Raw genomic sequence first — 18,186 nt, 5'->3', positions numbered from 1 at the left:
AGGGCGTTGATTTGTGAAATATTTTTAGAAAATATATTTGAGAAAAAAAAAGTAACTGATATTTTTGACAACTTTTTATATTTCCCATAAGGAACCTAACACTAAAATCATTTTTTTGCTCCAATAATAACAACTAGTAACAACCTGCCACTTAGGATTTGTTGTAAAAATATTGTGGACATACCATTTCTCTTCCCATAAGTAGTATCAAAATTTTATCTTAAATGGTCAATTAATAAATTACCTGTTAATCGGATCCACTTTTTTTCATGATTGTTGACATTGACTATTGTAATTATTGCACAATTAAAGTACTGTTATTGGCGAACTCATATGAAAGTAATGTAAATTTAATCACAACATATCATGCTATCATCTTCTCAAAAAAAAAAAAAAAAAACAAAAAATCATGCTACTATGCATCATTAGCATGATGATCATTCTACAAACACAAGTGCTTGTGGGGTTGGAGAGCAAGAATCAAGGTTCAAATTTTATGCTATGTTTGAAAGTTTGGAGGGAAAGGAGAGTAGAGGAGAGGAGTAGTGGGGAAGAGAGTAGAGGGTAATGATTATCTTCCATCTTGTTTGGATATTTTTAAAATTAAATAAGGGGAGAGGAATAATTAACATTTTCATAGTTTGTAATTTTGTTAATATGGTAAGAGTAAATTTGGTAATTCACTTAGTCAAGCATTTCTATACTCTACTCTCCCTCCAAATCTCTCCAATTTGGGGGAATTAAAAATGAAGGATTAGAAGTAGTTAGAACCCTTTCAAACCCCTTCAAATCCCTCCCCCTCTTCCCTTAAAAAATATTCAAACAAAGTAATTTAACTTACTCTCCCTCTCTCTACTCTACTCTCATCTACTCCCCCTCTATCCAAAACTATTAAGGAGAGAGGTTCACACACTTAGAGTGCATTTGGATACCGCTTATTTTGCTGATAACTAAAAACTGAAAATAATAAAATAAAATTTCTGGTTACTATTCACACTCACAAAACACTGTTCATTTACCTTAATGCATTGTTCATGTCCCAGGAACAGTGCAAGAGGCGCTAGTCAAAAAAAAAAAAAAAAATGCAAACACAGCCATGAAACGCGTATCCAAACGTGTACTTACACTTAGATTAGGATTAGAATAGGATTTTCAATCTATTACTCAACAGACTGAATAAAATAATAAGTATTTTATTTTTAGAAGAATAAAATAATAAGTCTAAACTTACGTATTTGTTCGTTGAAATATAAAATCACACACCCCTTATGCCTCTAGCAATTGTATAACGTGAACTTTGTATTACAACTCACCTTTTTAATTGTTTTATTTATTTTACATAAAACAATAATGCAAAGGCGAGTTAGTCAACATGAGCTCAATTTTTTAATGTAATAATCATTCTCCAATATCAATTGACTGAATAAAATAATAAGTCTAGAGTTACGTCTTTGTTCATTGAAAAATAAAATCGCACACCCCTTATGCCTCTAGCAATGTAATAACATGAACTCTGTATCACAACTCACCTTTTTAGTTATTTTATTTATTTTACATAAAACAATAATGGAAAGGCGAGTTAGATAACAATTAACATGAGCTCAATTTTTTAAGGTAATAATCTATCATTCTTCATAAAAATTGGCCATTCTATGGTAAATTTGAAATTATATAAACTTTAGAGCTTGATAGTATTTTCAAGTTAAACTATAAAGTTTTTAAAAGTCTTGACTCTTTGTAACTCAACTAGCTCTTTTTAGTATTTTTATTCTTATTTTTAATCTATGGTTCAAATCTCACATTGTAACTATCAAATTTTCCATTTGATCATTAAATTTAACAAAAACTAATGTAATGTTGTTACTAAAATTAATTCCATGAGAACTGTGATATTTTGAAAATGAAAAAAAAAAAAAAAAATGAATATGGCATATATAATGTAGGGGAAAAAAATATTTTTCCTCTCTATATTTGGGATAATTCATAATTCTCTCATTTATCTTTGAAAACAACTAGTTTCCCTTCTATATTTAGAAAATGAGCAAACACCCAAAATCCATTGCTTTACAATTAAATCCAGCATAATCACAATAATTACAAATGCAATCCAAGAAAACAATAATGCAATCCTCAATTTTTTTTTTTTTTATTGTAGCTTACGACAAATAATTTTTTCAAAAGTTTCAACTAAGTTTAACTGATAAAGTAACGCTATTTGCTCATATTGAGCTCATCAAGCACAACTGCATCATCAAATCCACTTGACCAATCTAGCCTCTAGCAAACTGTTTTCTCAATTTCTGGCCCATGAATATGATGACCAAAGACCTAGAGACCCGTGCATTAAGATTCCAGAAGGAGGTCTGTTTTCTCCTACCAAGTTATCATAAATACGAGGAGAACACTCTTTCAAAAGGTCTTTCGTCATCATGGGCTAGAAATTGAGAAAACAGTTTGCTTAAAAAAAAAAAAAAAAAAAAAAAGGGAGGTCTTGCCGAGACATTTGTACGCCAACAATTTGTACCAAGCATCGTCTCCAAATCCAAAGTGAAGATCAGTAAGTGTTTTAAGTGAAGTTCTTGCACAAGGCTACTACAAATCAAGCTATTGTTGTGGTGACTGGTGAGTTAGATATGGTTTGGATATTTATGAATCGGGAAGAGATTCACAAGGTAGAATAGTTCGAATTAGTTGGAGTTGCATGTAGCCATGTAGTCTTGTAAACTTCAATTTTATCTTAGTTAATTCTTCATATTGGTGGTAAGCTACAAACTAGTGGTAGGTTTTTCCGGTCAAGGTTTTCACTTCCTCTAAGCCCATTTTCACATTTAAAATAAATAAAACACAAACTTTTACTTCAAATTTATCATATACATATATAATTTAGGCAAAAGATAAAATACTTTTTTTTAAAATTATTAAAAAAAAAAAAAAAAAAAAAAAACCTTAATCTTAGAGAGTCACTTGCTTAAAATGTCACAAGATTTGTATAAGAGTATTCACATCTAATGTGCTAAAATAGTTAAAATACTATTTTAGCACTGAAAACATAAATTACCCACTACATCAAAGGTGCCAAACAAAAGTCAATTTTTTTAACACCTAGCTACAATAAACATAAAAAAAAAATTAAATAAAAGTCAGAGAGAGAGAGAGTTTTTTTTTTATTTTTAAGAAACAGTAATAGATTATTTAATGTTAGGTTGGGTGTATTATAAAATAAGTTATTAAAATAAATAAAGTATCTTTTTGAATGGGTAAAAACTAAATTTTTTAACGTGAATGCTTGTGAAAGCAAACATGAATATAAATTGATTTGAAGATATATTGAAATTCCTAATAATATTCTAATTCCCATTGATGCAGAAACGTATAAAATGAGTTTCTTAGAACTAAACGTTATATGTAAGAAACGGCCGGTCTTCGAAAATGGCACATGCCCAACATGTAATGAACCTTGCAATAATGAACGTAGATGGGTCCGCCATTGAAATGGGCAAATGGTCCATACACATACATATAAAAATATTTATCTTCTATTTATTTAATTTAAAAGAGAGCTCCAAAACTATACTCATATTTTTTTTGGTGGCAGAGGAAACAATAGCTTGGAGTTTTGGTTAACCTTAAAAAAACAAGGTAGATACCCTCAAAGGGTTAGATGGCATGACTCATCAACTTAGAAAAATGCATGTTATCAGACAAGTAGTTCGGATCTTACCATTTCTTTCGGCTCTACCAAAACAAAAACCCAAAAAAAAAAAAAAAAGAGAACCCTACAAATATTCCTCTATATCCAAGGAAAATACAAGAGATTGTCTGTATCCAATAATTAAGAATAAAATGTAAAATAAAAAAGGGGAGATTAAATTAGACTAACTTCTCTTGAGGTTTATCAAAATAACACTTCCCTCAAATAAGTGACAGTGTAAAAAAATTTCTTGAAGGGGGCCAAGCTAAATTTCTTCGAGGGACCAATCTATTCTTCGGTGGATTAATAAGAAAATTCATTAGACATCGGCTAGAGCAAGAAAGAAGTTTTTTTTTTTTTTTTTTTTCTCCGATTTATCTACGACTACAAGCATGCATATTTGCATAGTTTGATTAGTTTCTAGGAGTTCCAGCACAGGAAGAGTTCATCCTCTTGGCCAAATATGTAGTCATTGAGGTGAAAATCAAAGTGTTTCAAGATTTTTATTGTCTTTTCTATTTGGATTTTTTGGCAGGACGTGATTTTTTATCTAGATTTCAAGATTCATGTAAAATTGTGACTTGTGAAACACTCGAAGTAGATCTTGGTTTTTATACATGATTATGGGTCTGATATCATGTAAAACAAGAACTGAGAATATGCATTCTATTGTATACAGCAACTGAAGTGTATGGAGAGAGGTCTAAATATTATATATGGAGGCATGAAGTCCTAGGACTACAAGGACTGCAAACATTGTCCGTAGGGACTAGTAAAACAAGTAAAATATTGCAATGGGTCTAAGCCCACATATGGATTTTGGCTAATATAACTTAACAAATACAATCGGAACACATTGCTAAAAAATTAAGCTAGAGGACACAGGAGAACAATCTAGATGAAAAGTGAAAACCCAAAGTAGGAGCAACTCCTAAAACAGAGGATAACCTAGCTAGACAATACAAAACTTAAAAGCTCCATAATTAGTAGCGGAGCTATAAAAAAAATTTTAGGAGGGCCAAACTAAATATAACAAATTTTTTTGAGAAAAAAAAATTATAAATTAACTTTAACTTGTGTCATGCACTCTTTTTATGATACTAATATTATTTACAGTTAAAGTTAATATAAAGTAAGTTTTCTAGCAATCTCTCTTTCTGCATACACATTAAAAAGTAACTGAAAATGCATTTTCAATCTTGGTAAGAATCTTTGTTTTGATAAGTGCTGAAGAATCTTTTTTTGCCCCACATAACACTACTTCATTGGCAACTCATGACATTTCAACATATTATTGATTTTTTTGGTAAATCTCTTGAAAGCCCAAAATAAGCTTATATCTCATGGATTGAGCTCACATGGTCTACAAGATCCTTACTTCAAGAGGCGGGTTCATAGTCCACATTTCCTCTTCATCAATTGGAATCATAACCCCACGACATCAATAACATCAATATATGGATCAGGCTCAAGAAATAAATCGAAGCTCATGGCCCATATTACCTCTCTCACACTCATGGAAAACGGCTTCTTCAACAAAAGCCCATATTTACACAAAATGACAACAAAACCCAAGGTATGTCATCTCATCTTCGGCTTATGATCCAAGCTCATGAGTTTCTTTAGAGAAACTTTGGGAGTCGTGGTTTGGAGGGGCAAGAGAAATGTTCAGTAAAGTTCCAACGGTTTAAAGTTGATAAAATAAACATGTTGTTTAGCGTGTCTTCTCCAACTCCCTGAACTCTAACGAGTTTATGTGTAGCGGGTAAGCCTCTCTTATCACATAGTACTTAGCATGATAAAACTCCTCATTGCTCTTTTCCTAAAACTTAATATTCATCATATGACAAATATTCAATATCTCCAGCCATCTAAATGCTGAGAAAATAACTATTCATTCAACCTCCAGCTGTTCCTATACAAATTTAAAAACTTCATTATATTATTCTACATAAATCTTATTACTACTTTCAGTTAAAATCCAACTTAAACACATGACCTAATCTGATTGGCTATCTTTAATCTTCAAATATATAGAATATTCATCATATCTCTAATACCCAGCTACCATCTGCCACAATCAGACCAGATATTCCTCTACTAGCTGCTAGAGCAGAGCATTAAATGCTCTTCTTGTTCACCAAGATTAAGTCACAACACAATGAGATTTTAACTAGATCTCCAAAGCTTCATTAGCTATCAACCAATCGTTCAATTACTCACTAAAAATGTGTTCTAATAGAATCTTGGACTAAAACACAAACCCCTAAAAGAGGAAACATTTCCAGCAGAACATTAGCAATGTGTTCAGCACTTGACACCTAGCTGAAAGTAATATCACCAGTCATTTAATGCTCAAATCCCAGCAATCTGACATCTAACCTCATCTGTTTTTGCCCCAAGCAACAATTGTATTATGACAGCTGACCCAACAACCTTAACGTTATAAATTTTTCCTTATTTGGCTAAAAACCAAAACCAATTAAAGAAACTATCTTTTTCTTGCTAAAATACTTTTTTTTTCCTACTCTTTCCTCCAGCAGCTATTACCCAAAACAGCAAGAATACCTTAAAGCTAAACATATCATTTAAACTCAGTTATAAATGGAACCCCTCATCAACATACTAAAGGACACCAATAAAGAAGAATAACTCTCTCATAAATTTCTTTATTCTCTCCCTCTAATTATCTTCTTAAGCTCTTAATAAAATTCTGAACTTCTGAGTTTTTAGTTTCCAAATTAGAAACTAAACTCTTAAGCTTTTAGCTCATAACTGCCCTTCATAAGCCCTTATCCATCCTCTAACAGAAAATCTCAGCAGTTTTGCTAAACACACTACAACACCATTACTCTCTTATACTCATTCTTTCACTCTCCATATTCAGAAAATATATCTATCTTGTTGCCCATATCTCTAAACATCTCTTTCTCATTTTCTCTTACACAATCCCATACATACTTACTACACCATTATATATAACACCCTACAACTCTTCTAAGCTCCACTCTCGTACCCTCTCACTCTGAAATTTAACTGTTTTGCTACCCATAAACACATCTTAATACTCTTCTCCACCCCTCTTATGAAGGCCCATCTCATGGAAGGTATAAACTTCTATTACTAAAGTCTTTCTCCTAGAAGGCACCAAGATCTCATATCAAAACCCTTCTCCTAGAAGGTATAAATCTATCTTACATAAAGCCCTTCTCTTAAAATGCACAAATACTTCTTACAAAATCCCTTCCCATGGAAGGCAATGCTATTCATAACTTCACAACAACTAAAAGAGCATTGTCAAGGGAAAACTCATTTAAGTGCATGATAAAAGGGATAAGCTTAACCAACTTCTACACACAGCTAGACATACTCTCTCTCCCTCCATTTATGCCCATTTTTCCCCTCCAATCTTAAAGTTATCATGACAAACTGCCTCTCTACCACTAGAGTTGCTGGAATACTATCAACTCATTGATGCTATACAGCTAGAGCTACAAACCATACAAAGATAAGTGACTCTGCTTCCATATCTTTAAATTTACATCATTGAGTATATGATTACTTCACTTTTAAATACGTATTACTTTATTTCAACCACTATACAACTATTAATCAAAGCTATTATATCAAACACATATACCATATTTATTCAACCATTATCATAATTCTTAGACTTTGGTTTTAATGGTTTTGTAGGCTTAAAAGTACGCCAGTAGCCATTGGACCACGTGGCCCAATGTTAAGTTTTAGATGCAACTCCCCAAACACAACCTGGGCCTAGTAAGGTCACCACTCGAACGGACAACACGTGGCCAAGCAAGCAAAAAAAATGGCCCCAAACAATAAGTTTCATGTTGAAAATACACATTTCATAGTTGTTAAAACAAGAAGAATAAGTACAAGTCTAATTAATCTAGCAACGAGTACATAAATTGTTGATTTTTTAGCTCTCACCAACCCTTATCATAATTCAAAAAATATTATTTAGATATGGATGTTTAGATTTTCTATATAACGAATTAAAAAAAATGGTAGATAGTGAAGTGTAAATAACTAATTAGGAGCTATCTAAAATCCAAATAATTGCACAGTGTATAAAACTTTTGTGCAGTTCCTTAAAGAAAAAATATAAAGCATCAATGTGTAGCAAACAACATTAATCTAAAGTATATTATTCAACAACAAAAAAACCTATAGTATTTTTTTTTTTTTTGGTATTTACCATTTGGAATTTTTAATGGAGAAAATGAGTTTTTGATTTGGAGGGGCCACAGGCTGATTGCTGAAAATGGGCTTAATGGGTATTTTTCTTTACTAATTCAATACTTTGAACAGTAATTATACATTTGAAGGCCTTTTTTTTGGGTTTTTCTAGACTAATTCAAAAGGTTTGAGGAGTTAAAAGACCTAAATTGTAAAATATGAGGTGCCAATAACTACATTTTTCTATAATATATACTTTTTATGTATTTGTAATGGAAAATTGAGAAAACTAGGAGGGCCATGGCACACCCTAACTTCGTCTCTGCCCATAATAGACCTAAAACAACTCTTTCTTAAGTGGTTTGGGCATCCAAAATAGATAGAGAAATCTCACATCTTCTTAAAATGGCTCCATTAGTTTATTGATGATAGAATTCGATTATCTTCTTTGGCCTTAAAAAAAAATAAAAAAAAAATAAAAAACTTAGATATTTTGCTTCACACAGAAAGAAAGAAAAAAGGGGGTTGGGGGGAACTCTGATACAATTTTTTAGGAACAATTCCTTAGATTTTCCAATTAAATTCAACCATGCAATTGTATTAAACAATGAACCACATGATTGAATTTAGTTGTAATTGGAAAAGATAACAATATTTTTGTTGCATTGGTCAAAACCACAATGTACCTAAAATTAATTTAAGAACTTAAGGAACTGTACATGAGTTTTTCCCCAATTAGTGAGACCGATTATCATATAAGAGGAAGGATCATTATTCTCGGGATACTAAATATTTACTCATATTATATATATATAACCTAGACAATACAAACACTTCATTTAGGTTGTCGTACCTGTGTCAAACATGGGACACACTTGGGGACACTTTTGCACTCATGCCCCAACCGTGTCCTCTATTTTCTTTGAAAATTTGTGAGACACAAGAGGGACACTTATCTTTTATTTCTTTTTTAGTTTTAATCTTAAACACTTATCTAGTTATCTTTTATTTACACTTTTAGATCTTATTCTTTGTCTATAGTCTAATTTCTAAACATCATATCTTAGTCATGAATTCACTTTATTAATCTATTTTTTCAAAAATTGTCATGTCACCATGTCACACGCGTACTCGTACCAGTGCTACATAGTCTATAACACTACCAGTAACACAAGTCTATAAAGTGACTTACAAAGACATCATCATCATGATAACTTAAATGGAGATATTAAACTAATAACAAACCAGAAGTACCCAACAGCCTAAGACAGATAACAGGCCCTAAAAACCAAGTGCAAAGTCATGAGTTACTCCAAATACATCAGTGCCATAATCAGCAGAGGGCCAGAGATCTCAGAATGGAATTCCAGGGTAAAAACAGTTCAATCTTGGAGTGAATTGGTGTTTGTTTAGCTATTGCTAAATTCAAAATAGTAGCCGATACATATTATAAGACTAGTGCATAACTGCATATTGGCCTTTTCCAACAATGACTTGATCGTTCAGGCCAAAGAAAAAAGTCAAAAAACAAGGACTTCATAGTGAAAATTGTATAACTAGTTGGCCCATGTGCAAACCTTCAACATCCCTGATTTAGTTAGTACTGCAAAGATTTCAAAATTATAGTACACTAGATAGACCCCACTATTAGCACCATCACACAGGTCACAAAGAATTTCAATATTCCTCCATGAGACAACCATGGAGAAGACCCTGAATTGTGTGGCCTGGCATTTGGTTGAGTTGGAGTTGGGGCAGTTGCTGGAGTAGGACTAAGTTCACCAATTGGTGTTGCCGGCAATGGTAAAGATGGAGCTGGTGCTTTAGCCTCTGCAACAGGAGGACTTGAGCTGTTAGAGCAAGAAGGTGAGGGGGGAGAAGTGTAATTATTCTCTGGCATCACTTTTAGTGACAAAACTCCATCAATGCCATGGCACCTAATGGAAGACCCTGCTGAACAAATATTTGGGCTAATGATTTTCACATTGTTCAGAGAGAAATTTCTCCTACCATTGTTTGAGATTTTGAGCATGTAGTCAGGCAATGAACTAGGTATGATAGAACCTGTAGGGATATGCTGCAGATAATCAAAAAGCAGAGGTGATGGGATTGAATGGCGGAGTAAGAAGTCAAAAACAGTGCCTTGTGGCATCAAAGTCCTTGATAACATCCGGTCATTGGGCATCAAGAAAGTGACATTGGTTTGGATTCTTTGGTCAAGAGAGACCATGTTGATTAGGGTGACAAAGGTGAAGTAGTTGGCTCTTTGCATCTCTGCAATGGCATCAAGAAGTTCATGGTTTTGGTTCCTTACAGGATAAGTAATGGGGGTGGCTGCTGAGACTAGCGCTCCTAGAAGAATTGCTAATCTGATTAAGGCTGCCATGTTGGTCATTCTCTGCTTGATGGGTGATGAAATCTCTCTTAATATGAAGGGGGTGTGAATGAGTTTGTGACAGATATTGGGGAGGTTAGTTAATCCTTCAGGAAAAAAAGAAAGAGTATAGCTTGGACATGCGACTGTGCTTTCTTAACAACTGGGTTTCACACTTCCTGCATGTATGTATAGGAGTAGGACTATTTTAAGGGTAGGACTTACATAATAGGCTTTCTTGTTGAAGTTTGTTACCACTTGCCACTACATTTTGGGCTATACAATATAAGGTTTGAAGAATTCCTTTCCAATTTGTGTGAGGTTAAATAGCAGGGTAGAATCAGTGTGATTGACTTTCAATGAATTTCTGCCAACTGATCTCGCCAGCCTAACTCCAAAATTTAAAGTAATAAGATAGTCATACACTAATTCTCAACTCCAACTTTATTCAGTTCCAAGTTCCACTTTTTAATATTTTTCAAGCTTGTTACTCAAAATTGTTTCTGCCGAGGGTTGGTTTGAAAACTGCTTTTTTTTTTTTTTTTTAATATATATATATATATATTTATATATATATTTAGATTGGTAAATATATAGTATAAGAATGAGAGATGAGAGATGAGAGTTCAAATCGCAGACATAAAACACCCTTAACTTTCATTTAGCTTTTTAACTTATTTATTTAGTGGATTCTAATTAACTCTAAAACACCCTTAACTTTCATTTAGCTTTTTAACTTATTTATTTAGTAGATTCTAACTAACTCAAATAGTAAAGGCTCTGATAATTGTATAAGAAATTTGAGATTCAATCCTTACCTATACCAAAAACTGATTGGTGTCTTGGTCTGATAATAAAGAACTATCATCAAGAGCGGGCATCATAGGTTAAAACTCTCTCAAAAAAAAAAAAAACATATTTATTTATGTACAACTTTTTAAAACCTCATTATATACTTAACCAAGCAAATATACTTAACCAACTAAGCAAATAAGTTTTCAACAAAAAATTACATTCAACTCACTAGTCTTCCATGCGGATAGGAAATATATTGCATCCAGGGCAAGAGAATTCTTCTTTATTGCAACTTTTGAATTATAAAACAAAAACAACTTAATACGCAAAATTTTTACTATAAATCAAGTCTTTTTTGCGCATAGGAAACATTTTCTCGTTTCCAGGGAAAGAGTATTCTGGAACTGTATATGATATACCTATTGTAGTGCATTGTTCAAATACCCTAAAACCATTATAGATGAACTAGGTTTTTTTTTTTTTTTTTTTGGCTAGATAACAGTTCGATGGCACTTTTGCAACGTGACAACAATAGAAAATGGTAATATGGTTAGAGGCAAAGGACCAGTCTAGGAACAACAAAATAAACAATCATGAAGTTAATAAAGCCTGAGTGTTTATTAATTTCGTTTTTTTAGAATTATTAGGTATGGAATAATTTTCATCTTTAGCCCAACTATTCCACAAGAATTACAAGAATATATTCAGTAGGTCACACTAAAGAGGAGGTTCATTAACACTAAGGCCTACCTCAGGCACAATGATATAATTTTAAGTGGTCAGATTACAAACTGCAATCAAAGCTGACTTCCAGGCTACATCCAAATTTCAGACCAAATGTTTCTGTCCAATCTAGAATTTCCGGATCAGATGACAACAATAATGCCACCACCAATTTGAAACTTAAAATTATAAAAAAGTAACAAAAGAAGATGAACTTCGAATTATACAGAAGAATGAATTAAATTATCCTAATCCTTGAGGTGAAAATGAGACGTTTAACTTATGAATCCATATAAGACATCATACAACAATCACAAAATCTGGGAAAACCAGTTTTTCCCATTCTCTTGCTCCCATCCATCATTAGTCAGATTGCTAAAAGCTCCAAACATTCAAATGGGCTCAAGAAAAAGAACATACCTAGTCCATTCAGATTTCCTTTTTGAGAGAAAAAATTTAATGAAGGAATATTGCTGAACACATTCGAGTTGACAGGAAAAAATGACGTATCAGGGGAACTGGAATGAGCCTCCAATTTGATCAGTGCTAGAAGGGGGACTGATTGCCACCCAAAGGAGGGATATAGTGATTGCAATGAGTCCTGACCATACAAAAACAATGGTCGGTGTCCTCCCTCTTCGTCCCATCAGCCCTTTGGCGAAAGGGTAGAGATGAGCCAGGACCCAAAAACTGAAGAAAACACCACCTATTAACTTGCTCCACTGTGGTATAGTACTGTATATCGTTCGGCTAAATCCAACAGCAATAGCAATTAAGTTGACCATCATGATTGTGATTGGTGGTATCATCAAGGATGTCCATTTGACTACATAGAGATCAGCATACTCATCATCCACATCATCACCTCCTGATTTTGATGTTAAAGTGAAAGAAATTTCAATCCCAGCAAGGATTTTTAGAAGTCCCTGAAGCACAGCAGCAAGGTGAGCACTAGTCCCTCCAATCAACCAAAACTGCTCATTCCTCCACCATTCCTCTAGCTCAATGCCAGACCATTTAATCTCAAGGATAGCAAGCATACATAGAGTCAAAGTGATAACAAGGAGGTAGACAAGGAAAGTGACATTGAGGGTCTGGACAATGAACTGGCCAGAGAAAAGTGAGAGTGCTGGGAGAAAGCAGTATACAATCAGGAAGATGGAAGTAAAGGGGTAGATGCCAACATTAAGGTATGCTATTCTCTGCAGAAGCTTCATTCTTGGACTGGCAAGAAGGGCATTGTTGCGGGAGAAGAAAATCTCAACTGAACCAGTAGCCCACCGGAGGACCTGATGGAGCCTATCAGTAAGATTGATAGGAGCTGTTCCTCTGAAAGCATCACGCTTGGTCACACAATACACTGATTTCCACCCCCTATTGTGCATCCTATACCCTGTGACCACATCTTCAGTAACTGACCCATAAATCCAACCAACACGTTGTCCCCACTCCGTCTTGTCTTCATACCAACATGAGATAACACTGATTGCCTCCGCAACAGTTGATGCATCAAGAAGCTCACGGGGAATAGTGAGAGCACCAGGTGGGCGTCCATTTTTCACAGCTGGGTGATCTGCAAGAGGACGGCCTTGGAACTCTGCCACTGGGATGGAATCAATGAGGAAAGTTGAGTTCCCAAACCTTTTAGGGAGCAAAGAGAGGTTCATCTCTTCATCATCAGAATCACCCATTCTCAGAGATCGGTTCTCTTCTGGGGTGTTTGAAACTGAGGAATGCTTTTTGGAACGGCCAAAGCAGCAACTGCAGCAGCCGGGGTGGTGTTCTTTAGATCTAGGTGGATCAAAACCATAAAGGGCTACCCTTCGAAAGAGGCATCCAGTTCCGACATAGACGGGGCCCATAATCCCATCAAGGGCTCTCATGTTGATATCAAAGAAAACAGTGTTGTGATTGGCATATCGATCAGATGGATCAATCCCCTCAAACCTCTGGGGGAACTGGACATAACAAAGGCGATCACCTCCTCTATCCATCATGAAGCACATGCCCTCCCTCATAGCTTGGGAGTTGTAGATATAGTGGTCACAGTCAAGGTTGAGAATGAAAGGGCCATTGGACATAATAGCTGAAGCTCGAACCAGGGCATTCATGGCCCCAGCCTTCTTGTTGTGATCATAGCCTGGACGCTTCTCACGAGACACATAAACAAGAAGTGGGAGACGAATATCAATGTCAGTGACGTCAATAAGCTTGGTATCATCAGCAATTCCGAGTAGTGGTTCTTCACTGGGAGGTTTCAACATCACCTGTATCATTTTAAGGGGAAAAGAACTCAGCCTTATTCTGTCTACTTTTGTCCTCTTCTCATTTATTTTCTTATTCTAAGTTATCTAGTCAATAAATAGAGAAAGGGCCAACTAAAAACTGATGGGCCAACTATCAATACAAACTAAAGAGATCATAGAAATACCTGTATTATACCAGCATGGTCTCCTTTGGAGTGCTCAGATGAAGATTGCAACCAAGTCCCTGGCCAATGAGTTCCATCAGCCATCCATGTTGCTTTTGGGATCTTCACACCCTCTACTGGTTCATCACCCCTGTTCTGTCTCTGAACCTTCATGGCCTTGATTTCCTCCCGAGCATGATAGGCATCTGAACGGCGGCGAATAGAGTCAGGCAAGCCATTGATCCGGACCTTGAACTCATCATACTCACGCTTCACTCGTCTACGATCTTTGACAAAATCTGACTTTACTTTGTTCTTGTAAGGATCCCTCTTCAAACTGAAGTAAGATTCTGGATTCCTGGGCTCAATATCATGTTTACGACAGAATGGAACCCATATATTAGCAAAGCTTGCAGCTTCAGCCATGGCCTCAAAGGTTAGAAGTGCACCTCCATCGTCAGAAACATAGCAAGCAAGCTTTTCAACTGGGTAATCAGCTGCAAGAATAGATAAGATAGTGTTTGCAGTGACCAGTGGTGGTTCTTTCTCTGGATCTGCAGTAGAGACAAAGATATCTATGCCTGGGAGATCAGATTTTCCAGTGGGGTTGCTGGGACTAGGTGTTTCAAATTTGTCCTTTAAAACATTAAGATCTGTAGCACGATTGATTGGGCAGAGTTTGGGAAGTTGATCAAGCAGCCAAGAAAAAGCAAACCATATCTCACAAACTACAGACATTCCCCATAGCCACATTGCATCATTGTTGGGGTGGTTGATCCTCCACATCAAAAACAATGCAAGAACAGCCATACGAATGACGATTAGAAGCCTGCATACAGATGCAAAATAAAGCAAAAGGCATTGATCAGTATGAGGATGTAGGAAATGACAAAAGGAACTTATCAGATAAATTCTACAGAAAACTCAGAAAGATGTCTTTTTTTAAGGCCCTTAATTATTAATTATGGCCTACATTTAACATTCTATATTACAAGAACTAGGCTGTTGGTTCAAGAATATTTAAGTGATAAAGCACATTATAAATAGATCCATTTTAAGAGGGGATCTAAACAGTTCATAGACATGAGATGTAGTTCTTTTTTTTTTAAGGTAAGACTAGTTATTTAGACTTCACTAGCAATAGACCAAATTAAAGTTGATTTCAATAGGGCACCAACGCAAATAAAAAGAGAAAAAATAAAAGGATAAGATACTCAGGCAACTTTAACTTGTATATACTTCCTTCAACCATTTTTTTTAATCATGAAGGTCCAATTTGCAAAGATAAACATGGAAAATCAAAAGTTACATTATCAGCAACTGATTTGCATAGATGAACCAAAAAATAAATATCGGTGTATCCGTTGAAATAAATACTTTCGCTGACTATTATCCTCAAAATATGATAGTACGAGACTATCATGGCTTGACTAGGATGGTTGGACATGATCTTCTAGACACAAGGATAGCATGAGAGAAATAATTTATACATGCACACATACACACACACACACATGCTTGATCTAGGAATCACAAAGCTGATAGTTTTAGTAGTTTAACATCATATTATACTTCAAATTGGGGACGTGTGCACACGCACAAGGCATGTGTGCATGCGTGTCCTTGTATGCCTTCTCGTTAACATTCACTACTTATACACGGTTGGACGATATGAAATTTGACAAACATCCTTTTATATAGAAGAATTCCCATTATAAGAAATAAGATCTAAAGGAGCATAACAACAGCATCAACAAAACAGAGACCATACCGATATGGGCTGATAATAGCAGCAGGTATCTTCAATTTCCGTGTAAGTGGCCTCCACGGTTTGTTCATCAACTCCGTTGGGTCAGTAGTTTCATCATCTTTCCCATTTTCAAAACCCCCATCCTTTGGCCATATGGCATTCCCATATCCATAAGTCCCCCTTGTTTCAAACAGCCACCGATTGTGATCAAAGTCCCCAGTTTGACTCCTCATCAACACCGACTTTGTTGACTTCATCAACGACAACCTCCTCTCCATTTTTGACATCCCATTTGGCGGAGGAAGGGGAAGTGGCCGCCCGCTACTATCCACAGCTCCTTCATCCAAATCAGTGTTCTTATAAGGCTCCTTACACCCTGGACAAATCCCACCCCCGGTTTTCACTGCATCAATATAACAGTCCCGACATATTTTGAAATCACACTCACAAGGGAGAATGTCCGAGCCACGCTCATCACTCATCACATTTGCATCACACCCAGGAATTGCACATGAAGAGCCTCTTGCACCAGCCATCTGGGGATGGCTTGTATCAGACTCAATCACCTTGTCCATGAGATGAGCTCTAGTAACACTATTAAACCCACCTGTAAAGAGTGAATTCGACACATATTGTTCTTCAACCTTTTGTGATATCATTGGATCCATAGGCTGGTTATCAGGGGTTGGTGGTATATGTACTGTATAGTTCATGAATTCACCACTCCCAAGCTCACTATCAAGATCATCCCTGGAGTAGCTGATGTAACGACCGGAGGAAGTTCTCCGGCCAAAGGTCACAGTTGGAGGTAGTGGAGGCTTGTTTTGAGATTCAGAAACCGCATCAGAAGACGTCGATAGATTTGATCTACTCATGTGGAAGGACTTAGACGCCATGGTCAAACACTAACAGCAACTATCCCAAGTTCCTGTTGTTTCAGAAATACAACAAATTCATCAGCACAGTTTCAATTCACCACAACAAAACCCATGACCAGATCTTAAATACGCCTTAATTGAAACAAAAATTCAGAGCTAGATTTTTTCATACATATACATATCAAGGCTCTAAGTGAAAAAATAAAAATTGTTGTTCTACATTTTTATTCCCACAACCAAACAGACCATTATAGCGGTACAAACCTTTGACACAGTTTATACTACGTCAAAATCTTAAGACAAAAATCCGAAAAATGTGGTAAAGCAACAGATCATCTTCTAATCTCTTAAATCTCTGTTTGGTTCCAAAAATTTTCAAAAAAAAAAAAAAAACGACTATGAAGTACTACTACATGAGATCCAATTTTCTTTTTCTTTTTTTCCTCCTAAAAATCCGAAATAAAAAAGATCCAAATACTCAGCAACCAAACAAAGCATAAGATAAGATCACCAGTCCAAAATCGTCAAACCAAGTCCAAAAAAACACTAAGAAATCTAAGATCCAAAAGAATTCCCATCTCATTTTCTGACCAACCAAACAGACCATAACAACACTATCTTAGTATACTACTACTACAAATTTTTTTAAAGCTGAAAAAAGAAAGAGAAACTAGATCATAGAGCATTGAAAGGAAAATAGAGAAAAAGGGGTGTACCTTGTTGTGTGTAAAACTCCTTTGTGAGAATAACAGGCAAAATGAAAAAAATGCAGTGGGTTATTATGAAAACGAAGAGACTATAATAATGGTTTAAAACTTTGAAGCGATCGTAGGTAGCAGTATAGAAGAGAATTGTTCAAACAAGGTGACCTGCTCTACAACAAAGAAAAGAGGCCGCTAATCCCATAATAATAATACTAAAGACTTCGTATTTCTCACAGACACACACGCATAAAAGCACAACACAGATAGAGAGACCTGGTATATAGTAGTTTTGATAGAGAGAGATAGAAAGAGAAAGAGAGAGAGAGAGAGAAGAAAAAAGAGTGTTTGGGGACTTGGTATTTAGTCGTGGGAAAAACTATGTGCACTAATAAGCCATGATTGAAGGGGCCTTGTTTTCTTTTTCTTTTTTTATTTATTTTATTATATATTATATTTGATTTGATATTCTTACTATATATGTTTTTTTTTTTTTTTTGAAGAGACTATATATGTATTTTATTGTAGAAAGAGAAGGTTCTGAGATTTTAGGTAAGAGAAATGTTGAGTTGTGTTTGTGTTTGTGCATGGCCGGCTTCTTATTGGACCGCTGGTTCAGACGTGTTCTTTGTGTGTTTTTTAAGGTTAAGACTTAAGAGGA

General features: G+C 35.1%; 2 protein-coding genes across 2 annotated transcripts; both read right to left on the bottom strand.

Annotated features, from left to right (window-relative positions):
• Positions 1 to 9,524: 9,524 nt before the first annotated feature.
• LOC126700871 (FAS1 domain-containing protein SELMODRAFT_448915) lies at positions 9,525 to 10,280 on the bottom strand. The gene has a single exon (XM_050399048.1). The coding sequence runs from the start codon at positions 10,278 to 10,280 to the stop codon at positions 9,525 to 9,527; it is 756 nt and encodes a 251-aa protein (XP_050255005.1).
• Positions 10,281 to 11,796: 1,516 nt separating this feature from the next.
• Positions 11,797 to 17,882, bottom strand: LOC126699990 (cellulose synthase-like protein D3). Its single transcript, XM_050397972.1, has 4 exons — positions 17,541 to 17,882; positions 15,968 to 16,874; positions 14,218 to 15,025; positions 11,797 to 14,053 (listed from the first exon to the last, which is right to left on the bottom strand). Exons 2-4 carry the CDS (start codon positions 16,840 to 16,842, stop codon positions 12,296 to 12,298), a joined length of 3,441 nt encoding a protein of 1,146 aa, XP_050253929.1. The 5' UTR covers positions 16,843 to 16,874; positions 17,541 to 17,882; the 3' UTR covers positions 11,797 to 12,295.
• Between the last annotated feature and the right edge of the window lie 304 nt (positions 17,883 to 18,186).

Source organism: Quercus robur, chromosome 9 (genome assembly GCF_932294415.1).
Source record: "Quercus robur chromosome 9, dhQueRobu3.1, whole genome shotgun sequence".
NCBI classification, from domain to species: Eukaryota; Viridiplantae; Streptophyta; class Magnoliopsida; order Fagales; family Fagaceae; genus Quercus; species Quercus robur.
Note: the sequence above shows the minus strand (reverse complement) of the source record. Positions and strands in the feature narration are given on the sequence as shown.

Bases quoted from the DNA above. Each gene is read 5' to 3' on its own strand.
- LOC126700871 (XM_050399048.1), bottom strand. From the start codon at position 10,280: ATGGCAGCCTTAATCAGATTAGCAATTCTTCTAGGAGCGCTAGTCTCA.
- LOC126699990 (XM_050397972.1), bottom strand. From the start codon at position 16,842: ATGGCGTCTAAGTCCTTCCACATGAGTAGATCAAATCTATCGACGTCT. The intron at 15,026-15,967 runs GTATGGTCTCTG...ATCTGTATGCAG, and splicing joins GCTATTATCAGCCCATATCG to GCTTCTAATCGTCATTCGTA. The intron at 14,054-14,217 runs GTATTTCTATGA...AAAATGATACAG, and splicing joins ACCATGCTGGTATAATACAG to GTGATGTTGAAACCTCCCAG.